Source organism: Dromiciops gliroides, chromosome 4 (assembly GCF_019393635.1).
Source record: "Dromiciops gliroides isolate mDroGli1 chromosome 4, mDroGli1.pri, whole genome shotgun sequence".
Lineage (NCBI taxonomy): Eukaryota > Metazoa > Chordata > Mammalia > Microbiotheria > Microbiotheriidae > Dromiciops > Dromiciops gliroides.
Genome location: NC_057864.1, coordinates 209,309,935 through 209,331,330, shown reverse-complemented (window position 1 = coordinate 209,331,330; position 21,396 = coordinate 209,309,935). Strand labels below are relative to the sequence as shown.

At 35.8% G+C, this 21,396-nt stretch overlaps 1 protein-coding gene across 1 annotated transcript in view; it reads left to right on the top strand.

Moving 5' to 3' along the window:
* Positions 1–15,323, top strand: part of CEP112 (centrosomal protein 112) — a 479,659-nt gene extending 464,336 nt beyond the window's left edge. The window contains exons 25-27 of the mRNA XM_044003044.1: positions 3,135–3,236; positions 14,121–14,185; positions 15,131–15,323. Coding sequence (XP_043858979.1) covers positions 3,135–3,236; positions 14,121–14,185; positions 15,131–15,134 — 171 coding nt within the window. The 3' untranslated portion in view covers positions 15,135–15,323. The remainder of the gene's footprint in view (positions 1–3,134; positions 3,237–14,120; positions 14,186–15,130) is intronic.
* Positions 15,324–21,396: the final 6,073 nt, after the last annotated feature.

Genomic DNA, 21,396 nt, shown 5'->3' with positions numbered 1-21,396 from the left:
TTGCCTCCTCAATGGGTAGGAAAGAGAGAGAGAGAGAGAGAGGGAGAGAATTTGGAACTAAAAATAAAATAAAATATGAATTTTAAATGGTTGAATGAAAGAAAGGAGAGGAAGTAGGGGTAATAAGTATAGACAGCTTTTTCTAGGAAAGATAAGGTTGAGAAAAGGAAGAGAGAAAATGAGGAGATGGCAGGGTCTAGTGAAGATTTTTTAAGGATGTGGAAAACTTGGGCATGTTTATAAGCAGTAGAGAAGGTCCCAGTAGATAGAGGTTAAAGATTGAGTACAGTAGAGATTATTGAGAGAACAATCTACTGAAAAGACAGGAGGGGATATAATCAAGAGAATGGCCTTAGCAAGGACAAGGACCGCTTCATTATCAGAGACCAGGGGAAAGAGGAGAAGGGGTGATGTTAAGGGGTTTTGAGATAAAAAGGAGGGGGGAAAAGAGAATTCATAGCAAATTCATAGCATGTCCTCAATTTTCTCAGTAAAGTAAGGGGGCCAGGCTCTCAACTAAGTGTTTTAGGAAGAGGGAGAGGTTGAGGGAGAGGTTTTGGGAGCTTTGAAAAAACTGGCCCTCAACATTACTTGAATAACATTAGCAACGTGATATTTAATGCTAATTATTTGGGGCACTACAGAGATATCCTTATTGTGTATCCTGCCATCCAGAATTTTACTATTCTCTTTATCAGTTTTTAAGGAGATGGAATAAGGTAGAGGTAGCAGTGACCTTGGTGAAGATAAAAGGCTAGTGTGTCCATGTGTAATGTGGTTGGAGAACAATAATGACAGATATGTTTTTACGTATGTACAAATGAGTGTCTATTTCTGTGTGTTGTATGTCTTTGTGTATATATGCATGCACGTACATTTGTAAGGAGGGAGAAATAAAGAAGAGGAGAAAGGGAAAGGAGAGAGAGAGAGTAGAGAGAAGGAAAGAGGAAGAGAGAGTAGGGGGACGGGGAGAGAGAGGGGACACACAATATGCTGCATCTTCACCCCTGATTTTCGCAGTTAGGACATAAGTATGTCACAGAGTGAAAAGAAATTTTAAACCATTGCTCTAGCTGAGTCTTGCAGTATCCTCTTCCTTTTGCTGTTTCAGTGGTTTAAACATATTTATATGGTTATTAACCACAAAGATAGAAGTCAAAATAAATGGATTAATGTCCATGATTCTGACAAGTAGACTTTCTTTCTACTTTGCATAATATTGTACTTTTTTATAATGTTACAGTTCAGAAACTCAGATGAGATTCAGGATGGTACATTTTTGGCTAATAAACATTTTTTCATAGATTAGGAGATTTTAAACCTGTCTATCACATTTTTAAGTCCAATTTTAGTTATGTGACAAATTAATCCTATGTGTCTTTTTGTCCCAGTTAGGCTCATAAATTCATTATAACTATAAAAAATGGAAGTATTTAGGTAGGAAACAGAAATATGTAAATCATTAGTAGATATTAAGACCTCTGTTTGTATATTTGTTTTAAAAAAAAGAAGGGTACATATTTTCTGGGTTCATATTGGCTTTTACTAAAATGAATACATTAAAAGCTATATATTTTTTAAAAGCATAGAATAGTTCAAAATTTTAGATGTGGTGTTGATTTAAACTGAGTAACAAGAAGAAATCCAAGTTATAGCTTGTGTACATTTAATAAAATGTTGCCCATAAGCTCTTTATTTACAAATATATTTTAATCTTAAGTAACAATTTTCATTTCATTTTAGTCAGCTGCCAGATGTTGCTATTGGAATTCAGTCCAAGAGACTGTAAGAAATGCCAATATATATGCGAGCCAAAATATATTTCATTTACAAAGGCTTTACATCAATGAGGGAAATATTTTTTCATTACTTCATCTTTTCCCTTAGGAATAAAACATAAAATTATAACATATCATCAAAAGCCACTTTGTTCAAGTTTGGAAAATGATATCCGAGCATAGTTGACATAGGATTTTAATATGTAACAAAGTGTTTCCTAAATACAAATTGCTTCACTAGTTCAAATCAATTTTGTTCATCTAAGAACCTTTGGGACTGGCAGGTAGATTCAACTAACAGATTTTTATTCTAATTTCTTTGGTGAATCCTGGGATTTGTCTCATATACACAATTGGATACATTTTCATGTTGTATTCAAGAACACCTGTTTCCAAGTATATCAAACAAATTGTTTATGTCATAAACCTATAGTATTCAGGGCATAGCATATGTTAAACCAATCACTCTGATCAGTCAATTTAGGAAACAGAGAGATGCAAAGGCATAAAAAGAGTGAGGCGCTCACACAGATACACATCCATATATACATTTAGGCCCAGGCATATATGCTTTAAAAGTCATCCATCTACTCATACTCTCCCTTAATTACTCCTACCACTTGTATTAGAGGTGATTTCCAGCAGGTTAAGAAAGACCCATCCATAGCTGAGGTCAAAGCTGAAGAACTTAGCAATTACTCTACCGATGCACTTGCATTCTGGAGGCAAAGAACAGATAGCATCAGCTCTCTTCAGTGCCTGTTTACAGAGCTCAGCAGTAGCCTGAGGTCCTCTTTGCTTGGTAAATGGACTACATAAATTTATGGGTATGCTTAGAATATGAGGATTCCCTCTTCCTTATCCTTGGAATGATCCTTTTAGCCATGTCCTTGATCCTTGGTAGTGAATGGACCTAATTATGAGATTATTTCCCCAAATTAGGGACATACCAGGGATTAACCACCACCACCACCAAGGCCCTGTTATCAGGTAGTTGTAATAAACTATTTCAGTAAAATGGTATGGAAAACAAGTACCATCACAGTACACATCAGCAATGGAGAGCATATTATAGAGCCTTTCTGATGAGTCAGAAGATGAAATCAAATTTGCAAAGATTTTTAGAGATATTTTAAAAAGCATTATTATAAACAATATCTCTCCCTAACAAGGGGTTTTTTCATCTGTGATATCTGTGTTTTCTTTCATTACATCTTGACTTCCTGCTTTCTGACCACAGATTGAAATAAAACTTACCCTCTTCAGAAATAGACCTTAAAGGGTATTTTTATAGTGCAAATAGTCATTTTTATGGTTTAAACCTAAAGAATGAGCCTACATTCTTTTCTCTTTCAGCTAACCTATATACGGCAAGAATATGAAACAAAACTCAAAGGTCTGATGCCAGCATCTCTAAGACAAGAGCTTGAAGACACCATTTCCTCTTTAAAATCCCAGGTAATTATTAAAATGTTGCTGTTTGTATATATATATCTTCCAGAAGTATGTTCCTAGAATTCTGATAGCACAACTTTTTTTGAAAAGGAACTTGCAAACAAGTTAAATGTGGCAAAAGAAAAGATAGTGCATTGATGTCTGAAATAAATGTAGTCTCAACACTTTGAGCATCACATACTACTCTGAATCAAACATTTCTTCTTTTAGAGCTCCCATCTTACTAGCTTAATAATTCATTCTTTCCATTTGACTGACTTAAAAATAGAAAAATTTCTACCTTTATCCTTTTGAAAACACTGTAGAACCTGACTAACATGGAAATGTTTTGCATGATTATACATGTAAAACTTAAATTGAATTGCTTGAGCTCTTTAAGGGGGGTGGGTGGGAGGAAGGAAGAGAATTTAGAACACAAAGTTTTTTAAATGGATGTTAAAATTGTTTTTACATGTAATTGGGGAAAAAATAAAATTCTAAATAAATGGAAAAAAGAAGAAAACACTGGAGAAAAGAAATTCATTTTGCTCATTTTTCTCCTTCCCATTAAAAAAAAATCTTTGCATACTATCCATCTCCAAAGAAAGAACTGATATTGAGGGGGCTGCTAGGTGGCACAATAGATAAACACTGACCCTGGATTCAGGAGGACCTGAGTTCAAATCCAGCTTCAGACACTTGATACTTACTAGCTGTGTAACCCTGGGCAAGTCACTTAATCCTCATTGCCCCACAAAGAAAGAGAGAAAGAACTGATTGATTGAACACAGACTGAAACATGCTACTTTCTGCTTTCTTTTTTTCTTTTGTGTTTTCTTGTACAAAATGACTAATAAGGTAATGTTTTACATAATTGCACTTGTATAACCTATATCTGATTGCTTACTGCCTTGAGGACAGAGGAAGAGAGGAGGCATAGAATTTGGAACTCAAAACTTTAAATTAAAAAAATGTTTATTATAAAAAAAACTCACCAAATAAGCTAAAGGCAGAATTGAGAGTTAAAAGAGTAAAAGATAAAGAAATAAACATCTTTGGACAAAAAACTGGAAACTAGGGGAATACCCATCAGTTGGGGAATCTGTGAAGAAATTATAGTATATGACTGTAATGGAAATTATCACACCATAAGAAAAAATGGAAAATATGGGTTCAGAAAAACGTTGGAAGACATATGAATTCATGCTGAGTGAAGTGAGAGAATCAGAAGTGTTTAGACAATAACAATTTAAAGAAAAACAATTTGAAAGACTTAATGCTGATCAATGAAATTGCTACAAAAAAGACCAAAGATGGAGTATACTACTAGCCTGACAGAAAGGCAGGGGCACTCAAGAGAAATTTGAGATATGCATTTTTAACATGGCCATTCTGTGTCTATTACCCTGTTGCAGTATTTTGTTCCATGTTGGGGGGAGGTTTTTTTCCTTTTAATTGGTAATGGAGGTTAGCAAGAGGTAGGGAGGTTGGAAGGGATGTTTAAAAAGGATGGGAAACTAGCAATAACAATGCCAAAAAATAAGAAAAGAAAAAGAAGGTTATTGTAGAGTGTTTTAAAAAGCAGAAAAGAACAGAAAGAAGAGGTTTAAAAGGAACCATAAACAGGATAGCTTTGTTATTAACAAGTTGAATTTATTAAATTCTTTTAAAAATGAAAGCTATGGGGGCAGCTAGGTGGCGCAGTGGATAGAGCACTGGCCCTGGATTCAGGAGGTCCTGAGTTCAAATGCGGATCAGACACTTGACACTTACTAGCTGTGTGACCCTGGGCAAGTTACTTAACTCCAATTGACACACACACACACACACACACACAAATTAAAATGAAAGCTATATGTAATAGAGATTTGTGGTTTTGTGTACTATCTTTTTCTGTTGATACATAGAGAGAGAGACTCAAGTTTGTTGATGATTGTCGAGTTTAGAAAGACAAAAAACCACCTAATATTAAAACTATTTGAAGTTCTTTTTTTTCTAGTTCCTACTGTTAATGATGTTAACTTTTGTCCCATTTACAATCCACATTCTAGCAAATCCTCACCCTTTATTTTTGGTACTAGTCCCAGAATCCCATCATTCATCATAATGTTGCTTCCAAACTGAATGAGAGCACATAGAAATAGAAATAGAAGTTTGGCATTTTGATTATGGCTTGCTTAAGTGGTGCTGAATAGTTCTTGAGTTGTAAAAAGTTGTCTATACCATTTCCTGCGCACAAATAATGAATCATGATAGTTTTTAAAAGAAAAACCTTTGAAGAAATGAAATGCAATCTGTATCCTTTTTCATTAAAGTCTCCTCACAAAAGATATTTTTTTACATGAAATTAGTTGGGGTGATAAAATATATTTTAAGTTTATGAAATGTCAGAGTAAAAAATACATAGGTATTAAAATAATGAACTCGAATGTATCTTGGATAAATCTTTTTACTTAACTTTGCTACATTTTACAGAATATAATTAATTTGAGAGGAGACAATTTAAGTTTTAGAAGCCCATTTAAAAGCTATAATGAGAAAATGAATTTTAGTGTAGAAAAAAGACCGCAAGATTTTGAGTCAAAGGACCTGGATTCAGAACCCCAACCTGAAACCTTAATACTCATGTGACTTGAGGGGGAAAGTCATAACCTATCTAGCTCTATAAGCTTCCACATCTATAAAATGGGAAGAATTGGACTAGACATCATTGAAGTCCTTTCCAGCTCCAGAATGTGTGTGTGTGTGTGTGTGTGTGTGTGTGTGTGTGTGTGTGTGAGAGAGAGAGAGAGAGAGAGAGAGAGAGAGAGAGAGAGAGAGAGAGTGAGAGTTTGTAATTAATCTCATTTCTGATCAACTTGAATGACTTGGTATAATTTGTCTTCCATCATAGATGTAGTACACACTTTAATGGGAATTTACATTCTCTGCTTATAGTGTGTAAGAATGAACTTGTTGGGGCAGCTAGGTGGCGCAGTGGATAAAGCACCGGCCCTGGAGTCAGGAGTACCTGAGTTCAAATCCAGCCTCAGACACTTAACACTTACTAACCCCAACTGCCTCACAAAACAATAACAAAAACAAAAATAAAAAAAGAATGAACTTGTAGCAAATTTTAAGCCTGATATATTACCTTCAGTGATATGTCTGTGAAGGGAGTTTGGGGAAATTTGGTCGTCTGTCCCATCCATCCGCCCACCCAATTCAGTTGATATAGTCACAGGATGTAATCACAGATGATGAGGTGTTAATGTGTTAATAGGTTTGACACCTCATCATCTGTGATTACATCCTGTGACTACATCAACTGAGCTGAAGACCTGAGGAGACTAAATTCCCTTCTCTTACATGTCTTTCATATGAAAATGAAGTTTTCTTTAGAGCACCTTATGTTTCTGCTTCTCAAGGTTAATTAGAAGGATTGTTATGCTCTCCCTAGCATGCAAAGAAATTATCTTTGGTAGCTAGACAAAGAAAGGGTTAAGTGATGTTTATTTTCAGTTGTAATTAAAAGCTTTCTTAGAGGACTGATTGACCTATACTTTGAATAATAGAAAACTTTCCAAAGGATCATTCATATGTGTAGAACCCTGCACCTTCTGAGGACTTCTTGGGGGAAACTGGCATTGTTTGCATGAAACTGTTAGTCCCTTTCCCTCCAAGGTTACCTTGTTTCAGCTTTTTTTTGTTTGTTTTACTTATACATACCTACATCAGTGTATGTTTTTCCCCATTCTAAGTCAATCTCTTTGAAGTCAGAGGCTGCTTTGTTGCCTTTGTTTCCCCATTACCTGGCATAGTAGGTGCTTAATAAATGCTTGCTCATTGGTTGATGTTCCACCTGCAAGGCTTCTGTTATAATCCATATCATTTCACTGTAATAAAAGTCACTCCTAAAAATGAGTGTTAACCCAGAAACAGATTGCTGCCAGCTGCATTTGTGCCCCATAATTGGCAGCTGCATAATGTAGTCCCAGACCATTCAGTGAGTAGAAGCCAGTTTGAAAACACAGGTGTTATATCCTTTGAAAATTGTTGAAATTCCTGTTAGAAAGCATCAGATGGAGGTCAATGGAATCCTTGCACCTGTCAAAAGTATTCATTGTTCCTGGGGTCAAGAGGGCATTTGGGTGAAATAAAGAACCAAACAGTATTGTATATAAGCAAAACATAGGTGCCAACTGGACATGTGTCAGCTTTTTGTGTTGCTATCAAGAATTTATTTTGTTTTGTTTTGTTTTTTTAACAAACTCATTTCAGACTCCCCTAGTTTTGCATGATCTTGCATAATGTTTCAAAGTCTAGCCAGGTTATCATAAAACATGGGTCAATGATGAAGTCCTAACATGAAATGAGCAAACAAAGCAGACACTGCCAATCCATTTTCTAATCAGTAAAATTTTGATTATGCCAAGTCATGACATATATCATATAAAAATCATTTTAGTTAATTTTATGAAGTGCTTAAGGATTCACACTTTGAATATGGGCATCCCTGATATTCTAGAAATGTATAAGCCTGCAAAATACTCAGAGAAACCAGAAAGGAAATTTCTGACATGAGAAGAGCCAAAAATCTGTCCAATTTTATCATCTATAACCCTTGCTCATTTCTTCAATCCAAGCTGAAAATCAAGTGTGTCACTTCATACATAGAGACAGTGAATACCAACCTAAAATGGAGCTTGCTTCTCTGTAAAGTTACTCTCCTGGCATTTACATGAACCACTGTTTGGCTATTCTAGTTCCCACTGATTGCTAATTTCACAAGCTTCTTAGTTAAGCTTAGCAACAACATAATTACAAATATGAAAGCAAGATTTTTCTCGTAGACTATTTAGAGTGGGTGGTCTTAGCCTTTCTTTGACTTGAAGCAATATAGTGATAAGCCTATGGACCCTTTATAAGAATGTTTTCAAATGCATAAAATAAAATACATAGGATTACAAAGGAAACTAATTATGTTGAAATAGTTATCAAATTAGTTTGTTGTTATTGTTGTTTTTTATTGAGAGGCAGCTGGGATTAAGTGACTTGCCCAGGGTCACACAGTTACTAAGCCTCTGAGGCTGGATTTGAATTTAGGTCCTCCTAACTCCAGGGCCAATGCTCTATGCCCTATGCTACCTAGCTGTCTTTCAAATTAGTTTTTATAAACAAATTCATGGACCTCAAATTAAGAACCCCTAATGCAGAGTATGGATTATCCACTCAGGAATAAAGAGCTTGCTGAATCATTAGCTCTATAGACCTGTCAACCCTTTTGTCATATTGAAATTTTGCTTCAAATAGTCCTTGAAATTTTCAGAATTAGCTGGCACTGAAAAGTCAGTTTCTTAGGCCTAAATATTCATAGAATCATAGCTATAATGAATTTCATAGATCATTCAATATAACCCTTCCGTTTTACGGGTTAGTGAACTGAGACCCAGGTTAAATGAGTTGTCTGTCTGTCCATGGCCACACAACCAGTAAGAAGCAGAATCAAGGTTGGAAGCTCAATCTCCTGGTTCCCAATCTAGGGCTATTTAGAGTGTAAGACTGGAATCTCACACTACCCAAGCAGTACCTTCCTTTGCATCTTACCCAACAAGTGATTGCCCATCCTTTACTTTCACCAAGAGACAACTAAACTGCTTTCAGATAGCTCTAGTTATGTGGAAATTATTTTTCCTTATATCAATCTAAATGTGTTTCTCCTCATCTTACACCCCTTCCTCCAAGTTTGTCCTCTAGGACAAAACAGGATAAACTTGCTCACGCTTCCATTCATTCCCTTCAAATACTTGAAGACAGCTATGATCTCTCCCTCCTAAATTTTAAAAATTTAAATTTAGAGGCTGAACAGCCCCAGTTCCTTCAATTTATTCTCCTCTTTCCAGTATGAAATTGAGTCCCTTCACCATCCTAAATGCCCTCCTGTGGTCACTTTCTAGCTTATCAATGTCATCCCCAAAATGCAGTACCCAAAACTGAACACAATGTTCAAGGTATGGTTAGTCTGCCAGTCTGTAAGCATTAAGCACATATCATAAGCATTAAGCCAGGTGCTTTGCTAAGTGCTGGGGTTATCAAGAAAGGTAAAAGATAGCCCCTGGCTTTGAAGAGTTCACTATCTAATGGGGGAGACAACAAGCAAACAAATTGTATAATCAAGCTATATGCAGAAAGGCTCTCTCTAGAAGGTGGAATTTCAGTTGGGACTTGAAGGAATCCAGGGAAGGCATGAGGCAGGGATGAAAAGGAAAAAACATTAGGGGCAGCTAGGTGGCGCAGTGGATAGAGTACCAGCCCTGGAGTCAGGAGGACCTGAGTTCAAATCCTGGCCTCAGCCATTTGATATTTACTAGCTGTGTGACCCTGGGCAAGTCACTTAACCCCAATTGCCTCAAAAAAAAAAAACCCAAACAACCCCCCCCCAAAAAAAAAGAAAGAAAGAAAAAGAAAAGGGTACAGGCAGAGAAAATGCCAGGAGCCAAAAGATGTAGTGTCTTGTTGGTAGAACAGCAAAGGGGTCGGGGGATGTAGGGAGGGCTAGGAAGAACTTTGAACACCTAGAGGGATTTTGGTTTTGATCCTGGAAGTGATAGGGAGCCAGTGGAGTTTATTGAGTAAAGGTGTACATATTTAATGTACGATGCCAGTCTAAATTTAACATCTATAGACTACAGCTTTCCCAGTCCTGCACCCACTGGCTGAAGTCCTTCTATTTATAGAACATTATGATGCTATGTTCAATTCCTTCTGAGTCCTCTGTACATAATTTGTTTCACTAATCAACTTTTCTATTTTTTCAACCAGTACCAAATAGTTTTGGTGGTTGCTACTTTGTACTATATTGAGATCTGGCTCTGCTAAACAGTATTTCTTCCCATTTTATTTTCATTATTTCCCTCAAGAAACTCAAACTCATTGTTCCTCCAGATGAACTAGAAAGTTCTACAAAGTAAACCTTTGAAAGTTTGATTGGTATGGCATTGAATCTATAAATAAATTTAAGTACTGTTATCAATTTTATTCTCACAGCCCAATTATGAGTAATTGCTATCTTTGCAATTACTTTGGTTTTTTATTTCTGTGGTGTTTTGCAATTCTCTTTATATATTTCCTGTGTACATGTTAGTACTTAGATTCATGAACATTTTATACATTCTATGGTTATTTTGAAGGGAATTTCTTTTTCTATCTTTTCCTACTTGGTTTTATTGGTAATAGACAGACTGATGATTGTGTAGGATATTTTATATCCTGCTACTTAAGTTTTATTTGTAAAGTAATTTTAGTTGCCTCTCTAGTTCTCTAAGAAAACCATTATCTCTGTAAGAGGTAATAATATTGCTTTCTTCTTGCCTATGCTTATTTCCTCAAATTTTTCCTTGTCTTATTATTGTAACTAAAGTTTCTAGAACTGTATCAAAGAATAGTGGTAACATTATGTATCTTTAACCCCTGGTCTTGCTAGAATAACCTTTAACATTTCTCCATTTCAAATAATGCTTGCTTTTGGTTCCAGATAGATAATATTTATCATCTTAAGAAATAGTCCAGGGGGAAGCTAAGTAGCACAGTGGATAGAGCACCGGCCCTGGATTCAGGAGGACCTGAGTTCAAATCCAACCTCAGACACTTGACACTTACTAGCTGTGTGATCCTGGGCAAGTCACTTAACCCTCATTGCCCTGCACCTCCCCCCTCAATGGCCCAGTCCTATTTTTAAAAAATAAAGGAGTATCATAGCTTGTCAAAAGAATTTTCTGCATTATTTCATATATAATCATGTAATTTGGGGCGGGGGTTGTTAGTAAGGTCCATTATAGTTATAATTTTCCTTAATATTGAGCCAACCCTGAATTTCTGGTATAAATCCAGCCATACAAACTTTTGAAATATTTTATCTAATCTCTAATATTTAATAGTTGAAACTAATCTTTCTTAAGATTTTCTTGTAGGCTGTTTGATAACATTTTGTTCAATATTTTTGGTTCAACATTCAATAGAGATATTGGTCTACAGAAGGGCTCTTCAGATGCTTAGGAATCCATGAATTTGGATGGGGAAAAAAGCACTTTATTTCAAAATAATTGACTTCTTTTGTAATTCTATGTATTTTATTTTATAGTTAAAACATTATTCTTAACTGGGCTCCATAGGCTCTACCAGACTTCCTCAGGGTTTCTGGACATATATACACACAAAAGGTTAACAATATTTGACCTTTAGTTTTCTTCTCAGCTTTACATGGCTCCTAGGACTCAATCATTCCCTGTTTTTGCAAACAATTTGTTTATTAAAATTTATTGTTCTATAAATATTTAATATAATTTACTTATCTGATCCTGGGATTTTATACTTTGGAAGTTCCTTTATGACATATTAAAATTCTTTGCCTGAGATTGGGTTATATTTATATCTAAGTTCTCTGTTTCTTGGTCCAATACTCTGTGTATCCTGTACTTTTGCAAATATTCATCTATTCAATGTATTAAATTTTTTGTATCTAATTAAGGAAAAGGTTTTAAATAGATTTTATAACTTCTTCCTCTTAATTTCTTCAGACTTCTTTTTCATTTTTGATTATGGCCATTTGGTTTTTTGCCGTTATTTTGGATAATAATAGCTAACATTTACATAATATTTTTAAGATTTGTAAAGCACTTTACAATTATTATCTCATTTTATCCTCACAATAACCCTGATAGGTAGTTGCTATTTTGCAGAGGAAGACACTGAGGTAGACAGAGGTTAAGTCAATTATTCAAAATCATATAGTGTCTGAGGCAGAATTTGAACTCAGGTCTTCATGACTAGGTCCAATGAGGTATCTATTCCTGTGACAACTAGCTGGTTTTGGATCAGATTAGCTAAAAAAAATAACAGCTCCTGATTTGTCAATTTAATGGGTTTGCTATTTTCAATTTTATTCCTTTTTTATTTTCAGAATTTGTTTTTCTGTTTGTCTTTTTAAAAATTTATCATTTTTCTAATTTCTAATGTATTTAGCCTAATTCACTGACTTATTTGTTCCGTTTTTGGTGGGGTTTTTTTTTTTTACATTAAATGAGGCTGCATCCCAAAAGTTTTGGTATTTTGTCTAATTTCTGAAATTTTAAAATGAAATTATCCATTCTTTTTTTGTTGTTATTCTGTTGCCCATATATTCTTTCTTTTTTCTTTTTTTTTTTTTGTGGGGCAATGGGGGTTAAGTGACTTGCCTAGGGTCACACAGCTAGTAAGTGTCAAGTGTCTGAAGCTGGATTTGAACTCAGGTACTCCTGAATCCAGGGTCAGTTATCCACTGTGCCACCTAGCTGTCCCCCCCCCCATATATTCTTTTCTGTGTGTGTGTGTGTGTGTGTGTGTGTGTGTGTGTGTGTGAGAGAGAGAGAGAGAGAGAGAGAGAGAGAGAGAGAGAGAGAGAGAGAGAGAGAGAGAGAGGCAATTGGGGTTAAGTGACTTGCCTAGGGTCACACAGCTAGTAAGTGTTAAATGTCTGAGGTCAAATTTGAATTCAGGTCCTCCTGAATCCACAGCCGGTGCTGCGCCACCTAGCTGCCCTTTCCCATATATTCTTTTTGTTGTTGTTGTTGTTGTTGTTTTGTTGTTTTTGTTTTGGGGGGGATGATTAAATTGTCTCCATTAAAGCCTGAATCATTTTTTATGTTCTTTGTAGATGATAAATTTTATTATGTTGTAATCAGTAAAGGATGCTTTTAATATTTGTTTTTCTGAATTTTCAAAGTTTTTATGCCCTAGTACATGACCAGCTTTTGCAAAATGTAGTCTTATTAAGGCAGGGGACAGCCAGACTGACTTTTCTGGTCCTGAGCACTCTGACACCTCTCTTAACACAGCCTAAGATTTTTTTTCACTTTCTTGGCAGCCATGTCACACTGTTGACTCACATTTCATTCCACATTTAGTCAATTAAAATACCCAAATCTTTTTTTCAGACTTCCATCTAGCCACACCTTCAATATAATATACTCATGAAGTTGATTTTTTAATCCAAATGTAAGATTTATATTTATCCCTTTTGAAATTATACCTGATTTATTTTAGCCTGATGTTCTAGCCTGTCAAGATTTTAAAGTGTTGACTGACATCCAGTGTGTTAGTAATCCCACCCAGCTATGTGCCATCTGCAAATATGATAAGCCATTTATCCAAATAATTAAAACGTTAGCACAGAACTATGCACAGATCTCTGGGGCACTCTCCTGGAGACTTTCCATTCAATCAGTTCTGCTTCCCCGAGTTCCTAGTGTCTTCCCCTCCAAGATTATCTTGTATCAACTTTCTGTCTTTTATATATCTCTATGTGTATATGTTTTATTTCCTCTATTAGAATGTAAGCTTCTTGAAGGCAAATTGCCTTTACTTTTTTCTTTTATCTCCAGCATTTAATATAGTACTGAACAAATAATAATAAGCACTTATACATGCTTGTTTTTTGGTAGACCTATTTTCAGATTTGACAACCAACCAGGTAATGATTAGTCTCTGAATTTCACCCAATTCACCTAATTAGACAGGAATATCACCTAGCCGCCATCCCTCCATCTTCTCTATAAGGATAGCATGAAAGAGTTTGCCAAATGTTCTGTAGGTAAACTGTATCTTTAGTGTTCCTCTAGGTCAGGGCAACAACCTTGAGGGAAGCAAGAAAAACAGAGATCCTGGCCCTTAGTGTTAAGAGGTGTCAGACTAAGGTGGGTCAAACTAAAAAATGGGAAGGAGACCACCAGCAATGAAAACAATGAACAAACAAATAAAACTCCCTTTAGTCAATAACAAAAAAATGTACATTCAATAAATCCTCTAAGCCTTGTTGTGTAAATTAAATTAAATCACAGCACATAGATTGCATTTAGACAAATCTACCTTTTTCATATTTTACGTGTTTTCTAGGTTAACTTTCTGCAAAAAAGGGCATCCATCCTTCAAGAGGAATTGTCAGCATACCAAAGCAGAAGGTATGGACTGTAATTAAGAATGCCTTCTGACTGATTGTGTCACTTTGCACCTGTGAGTCTTGGCTATTGAAGTTTTAAGTCTGGGGTAGCTGGATGGTGCAGTGGATAAAGCACTGGCCCTGGATTCAGGAGGACCTGAGTTCAAATCTGGCCTCAGACACTTGATACTTACTAAGCTGTGTGACCCTGGGCGAGTCACTTAACCCTCATTGCCCTACCCCCCCAAAAAAAGAAAGAAAGAAAAAAGAAGTTTTAAGTCTTTATTAAATGCTTAAATATGATGGCAGTTTCAAAAAGCATCTTACTCTCTGTAAATAGGTTGACTTTAAGAAGTCACCAGCCGTCTTTTAATCACAGTACTTAGTTCTATTAGAGCAAGATTAGGGAATCAGAAAATTCATTGCAAGGCCAGTGCTTGCCTCTGCCTTTATGACAAGACATTGACTTGGCACACACTTGGATGTTTAAGTAGATACAGCCTCATTTTATGATAACAAGATGATGCAGTTCTCACCATTACAGTGTAAATCTTCTAAGTACCAGAACCCCAGAAACTTTTGCTCTGTTATAGATATTCACACAGTTCAAAGTAAATAGATGGTGGTGTAACACATGCAAAGACTCAGTTACCCTCAGCTTATCATTCACCTGAATCCACTGAACCTTTTATAATAAAGTTTGTTTAATTAAGTCATTGATGCAGGCATCAATGTACATATTTGTACAAGCCAATTTGATTGAATTGTCAAGCAACCAATCAATATTGGGGGGAGGGGAATCAGTCAAAAAAATATTTCAGCCTATATAAAAAACAGTCGATTGACTGAATTTTTCACCAATAGATCGTGTTGACCTAACGTAAATACGCAGATTTCTTGTTGTAAGTCAGAGGCAGATACGAAACCTAATGAAAGAAATAACTAATTGTAATATTTTTACTTTCAGGTAACTGGAGAAGAAAATACAGTTACTGCAGTTGCTCATTTCTCCTAATGGACTTCTTTCAACAGGTTTGAAGATTTGGATATTGTAAATTAAGCTGTGAGATCAGTGAATAATTTTATTAGTTAAAAGACTGTAACTAAGATCATAAAATGACATTCATCATTCACACTGTGGGTTTTTTGTCTTTTTTTTGTGTCTACCTGAATTATTTTTTTCATCCTCTTATTTCTGATTGTCATATTTCACTTGTGTGTTGCTAAATACTGCTTATACAGAAAAGTAACAGTATTTCTACTTCTACAACTCATTACTTTCTAATATAATTTTACCTATTATATATAACAAAAATCATGTTTCTATTACATTTTCTCAATTTTTAAAACATTTCTACATTGTTTTTACATTTATGTATTACTAAAATATCCCTTTGTACCTTTTAACATTATTTTTACTTTTTGCACACATCATTTGCTACCATTTTGGTCCTGTGGTTTTTCTCCCTAGGAAACCACTAAAAGTCTATACTGTACCAGGGAAAATAACCTTTACATAGGAACAAAGCTTGTAACTATTGCTTAAAGTTGAGATTTTAGAATAAAACCACCAGATCTCTTGATGACAGCTAAGGTACTCATGATGTTAGTTCCCACTCACAGATTTAGGGAAATCAAGAGAACATTGCACAATGGGCCACAACATTATAATACTTCATAGATGTTGTTCAGACAGAGTAAGTATTCTCAGCATACTTTGAGAGTGGTGGCATCTATCGCCACTCATTTTTGTGAGTTCAGGCAAGTCACTTCCTTTCTTTAAGTCTCAACTTCCTTTTTTATAAAATAAATGAGTATGATAAATTCTGAGGTCCCTTCCAGTTTAAAAAAACAATGTACTTTGGGGCAGCTAGGTGGTACAGTGGATAGAGCACCAGCCCTGGAGTCAGGAGTACCTGAGTTCAAATCCGGCCTCAGACACTTAACACTGACTAGCAGTGTGACCCTGGGCAAGTCACTTAACCCCAATTGCCCCACTAAAAAAAATAATAATAATTTAAAAAAACCACAATGTACTTTGATCCTCCCAACATGGCATAGTACTAAAGAAAACAGCCTATTTTTATTGTTATGTCTGTTCCTGTTTTCTTGGTTGTTAATTGTTTTTGTTATTATGTCCAAACTTTTAGGATTGTATGGTTGGTATACAACTTATTCCAAAGCAACTACAAATGATGCTGATAATACATGACAGCTGAGCACTTAGTGCTGAAAGCAACCATCTAGATCATCTAATCCAACACCCTCATTCTATAGATGAGGACTGTGAGATTCAAAAGGTGCCCAAAGTCAAGTAGTTCATAAAGATCAGGACCTGGATTCAAATTCAGTTTCCTAATTCCAGACACAGCTCCTTTTTCCACTAGAAAAGGATGAACAGGGATGCATACTTCAGAATTCAATGATGTGACTCTTAATGAAAAGGTGTTATGTTCCATAAACACAAATTTAAGTATTAACTTTTCTCTCCTTCAAATCCTAATATACCCTTGCATTTCTATACAGGCTGTTCACCCCTTGATTTGACAGGGAATTTTGGCATTTAAGAGGATATGTCTGCAGCTGGGAAACAGCTGACTCCACAACTAGTTTTGGATGCACTGTGGTGTGATGTCAAAGTCCCTTTGTAACACCCTTGGAAAATTTGGGTCATGAGAGAGACTCTAATCATCTGGTTTACTGTAAAAAGACAAGGGCAGAAAGTTTATTTGAACTTTTTCAAAATTCTTTTCTGTTTCCCACGCCCATCTCCGTTGTGTACTGCCCAAGGATTAATTACTCTTTTTTGTTCTTTAACTGAGACATGGAGATGATAAGGAAGTAACCGGTTTTATAACCACTTCCAATGCCAGGGCTGACTTTAATACAAACAGTTCTCTGGGGCCATCCTTATGAAGCAACACATTCTTGAATAGGCTTATCTTGACTGGACCTAACCTGCTCCCATCTACCCCTAGGAACAGAATTAGAGGTAATTCTACTTAATGATTCTCATTGCTATACCACTTCTAACCCTAGAAGCTTCTACCTCTCCTTTGGGGAAGTCAGGATTCATTTGCACTCAGAATAAACTGAGACATAACATAAAGTAATTGGCAGAAATTTGACCTCAAAGCCAGGAAGACTTCGGTTCAAGTCCCAAATCTGGCAATATAACTAGTTGTGTGACCCTTTGCAAATCACTTTACCTCTCCTGGCTCTTGGCAATGTTTTAAGACTATAAGTTGCAAGGAAGGTACATTGATAGAGACACATCAGTGAAACTGGAGGTCTAGTCTCTATCCCTGTCCTTAGACATTGGTTGTTGTTCAGTTATGTCCAATTCCTCATGACCCCATTTGGAGCTTTCTTGGCAAAGATACTGTAGTTGCTTACCATTTCCTTCTCCAGCTCATTTTACAGATGAGGAAACTGAGGCAAACAGGGTTAAGTGACTTCCCCAGAATCACACAGCTAGTGTCTAAGACTGGATTTGAACTCAGGTTTTCGTCACCTTAGGCCCAGCACCCTATCCAGTGCACCACCTAGCTTACCCTTATGAATTATTACACTTGGTTAAATAATATTCCATAAAGCAAAATTGCAACATGCGTTATTAAGAACCAACTGAAAATGTTAGCATTAGTATTGGAATCATCAGTCAGTTCTACATGGGTAATAGAAAGGGTAAATGAAATTAGCGATATCCCACCCCCCCAAAAAAAAAATTAATGACTTATATAGACCAGGAAAAAACCACTAAAGTTCAAGCTTAACTAATTGAGTTAGTAGGTTGTTTTGTTGACTAGTTCAAGTGCTACACATTTTCTGAATTATCTTGTGTTCTTTCAGGTTTGGAACTAGCATTTTGCACAGATACTTCCCTTCCATGAATAAATATGTTTGGGCCAGTGGCCTGCTATTCATTTTTCTTCCATTTTAAGAGTTATGAATTTATGAATACATATTGGTAAATCTTCTGACCTCAGCACATGAATTTGCTTTCCTTTCTGAAGTAAGTGTGCACATCAAAATGAATGGGCGCACAAAATGTAGTTCAGTTTCTTTCTGAACAGTAGAAGTAGGCTACTATCAACAATAATCATTTTTGTGAGTGCTTAAAGGTGAAGATGCTTGGATGATCACCCACATATTTAATAGAATAGAAGACAAATTAATGGCTGAGGAAATAAATTCTAAAAATTGCCTCATTAAAAAAAAGTGTCTGAGGTTTTGTCCTTCCTTGTAAGTGGTGGAAGAATATGTGTTAGTCACAAGGAACTATTCTGATTTACATCTCAAGTTATTATTCTTGGCTGGTATGCCCAGATCATCCACCTGTGTATTCACCTGTCAACAAATAATTATGTCAACTTCTAGTGGCTGATGAAGCTGGTGAAACAGGCTAAACAGTGATAAAGCGCTGAGATTACTAAATTTCTGTTGGGTGCTGGGGCAGATAAAAGGTGCAGTTCACAGCCTTGTTTGGGTGTGTTATCAGTGTGTCCCTAAGCAGTGAGCCCTTTGTAGGAGTTCTTACCTTGGGGTCCAAGCATTTATTTTGTTTTTAACTTTTTTGATAACCACATATCAATGTAATTAGATTCTTTTTAATTTTATTTTGTGAGTTTAAAAACAATATTCTTAAAAGGAGCCCATAGGCTCCACCAGTCTGTGAAAAGGGTCCATCATACCAAAAAAAAAAAAAAAAAAAAAAGGTTAGGAAAGCCTGCTTTGACATAAGGACTGACCTCCAGGTGCTGTAATTTTCCAATTAACAGTGAACTGCTGGTAGAGGATGCACTAAGGAGAAGAAAGAGGGAGGGAGAGGGAGAAGGAGAGGGAGAGAGAGCTAGGAAAAAAGGGAGAAGAGGGAGAAGGGAGGACTTTCTCCCTGATCTAAAAAAGACTTTGCTGCCACTCAAGGGAACTATCTACGTGGATTAGACCATTATCCTGTAATGTTGCACATTAAAAGTGATTTCTACTAAAAAAAAAGTGATTTCTTCTGAAAGATATTTGTGCTTGCAATGATGAGTAGTATCATTAAAGGCAACTGTACAGAAAGCACAGTACAAAACTGAGTTTGAATGAACAATTAAGAGCTATCTTATTGAAGTGTATCACAATTCATAGATGACAGTGGTGTACAAGCCTTATTTCTAAGAGCAAAACAGAAAGGAACATCAAAAATTATATGAAAAAAGGTTCATAACATGAGGTCATTTTAATTCATAGTCTCTTTAAAAGAACTCTTTCTTCTCAGCTTTCATATTTCATTTAGAAAAGTCATTTCTTTTAAGTTTGTCATTATAGGAGTTTTGTTCTTTAAAGTATGCTATAAAAAAGTACAGAAATTACAAGTTACTGAAACTAAAATGGGTGATCAATTTTAAGTCAACTAACAAAAATCCATTTAAGATCAGATTTTTTTTGTGCTGGCGGCTTCTTTGAGAAGACCAGAAAAAATATGCAATTAGTAAATTCAGATTAGGAAAATAAGATAATTAGGTATGATTTTTTCAACAATTAAAATGATTCTTATGAAAAGTAAAATTAAGAGCTTGATTTAGGAAACAATTACATAATTTGTAATTGGACAATTACATAGGTTGTAATAAAGTTTGAAAAGTTAAAAAGTTACATTCTAAATGCCCATATGTTTTCTATTTATTGTAGTAAGTAGTCACTGTATTTAATATCTCTCAGAGAAAAGAATAGAATTTCTAACATCAGGATTTTTTTAATGAAATGTCTTATAAATCTGAATCCCTGAAAAATATCCAGTTTAGATGACCATAAAATACATATTTTCCCAAACATAAACAAGAATATTATTATAGTCCTTAATTTCCAACAAAGCAAAGTGTGGTATCCCACACTGATAATCCCTGCTTTGCGAGAAAGTGGAGGCTGATGGAAATCTTGAATTTGGGAGTTCTGAGCTTTAGTGGGTTAAGGAGATCTGGTATCTCTTAAGAAGCCCAGCAACAAGATTGTGAGCCACTGGGAGTCAAGGCCTACCAGGTTGCCAAAGAGAGACAAACAAGCCAAGGTCAAAAATGGAACAGTACAAAGCTCTGTGCTGGTCAGAGTAGGACCAGGCAAGTGAGTAACCTTTCCACTTCCAGCCCCAACAAAATAAAAAAAAAGCCTAGTCTTTTTTAAAAGTCCAATAAAACATTTAAATCTAGAGGTAAATGTTGTATAACCAAAGGCAGAAGACGTTGCTTTAAATTCTATTCCTTGGGGCAGCTAGGTGACACAGTGGATAGAGCACCGGCCCTGGAGTCAGGAGGACCTGAGTTCAAATCCGGCCTCATACACTTAACACTTACCAGCTGTGTGACCCTGGGCAAGTCACTTAACCCCAATTGCCTCACCAAAAAAAAAAAAAAAAAATTCTATTCCTTGCAGAACTGGAGTTTAATCAAGACCCCTAACTAAACATTATTTGTTTCAGTAATTTTCCTTTTAAAAGTCTGGCATCTTAAAGGGGATGAGATGGAAAACTACCCACAAATATACTTCATTATGAAGGAGAATGAGTTAACTTGGATTGGTTCAGTAGGAAGAAATTCAATTATCATTGAATACTTTAAAATTGTTATGAAAAGTTCCATTGGAATGTCTAGAAAAAATTAACTCAGACTTCTGTGGGGCATTGAGGGTTAAGTGACTTGTCCAAGGTCACACAGCTAGTAAGTGTCAAGTGTCTGAGACCATATTTGAACTCAGGTCCTCCTGGATACAGGGCCGGTGCTTTATCCACTGCATCACCTAGCTGCCCCTTTATCCTTTCTTTCTTTTTTTCCCAGGAACATTTATTTTATTTTCCAGTTACATGTAAGGGTAGTTTTCAATATTCATTTTCATAAGATTTAGAGTTCCAAATTTTTCTCCCTCCCTTTCCTCCCCCCTCCACAAGATCACAACCAGGTTATATATGTACAATCCACAAGTGTTCTTTTTATCAGTTCTTTCTATAGGGGTGCATAGTAAGCTTCCTCATTAGTTCCTTGGGATTGTCTTGGATCATTGCATTGCTGAGCATAGTTAAGTCATTCACAATTGCTCATCGAACAATACTGCTGTCACTATGCACAATGTCCTCCCAGCTCTGTTCACTTCACTATACTTCAATGTTTATTAGTCTTTCCAGGTTTTTCTGGGATCATCCTGTTTGTCATTTCCTGTAGCAAAAGACCATTCCACTACAATCATATAACACAG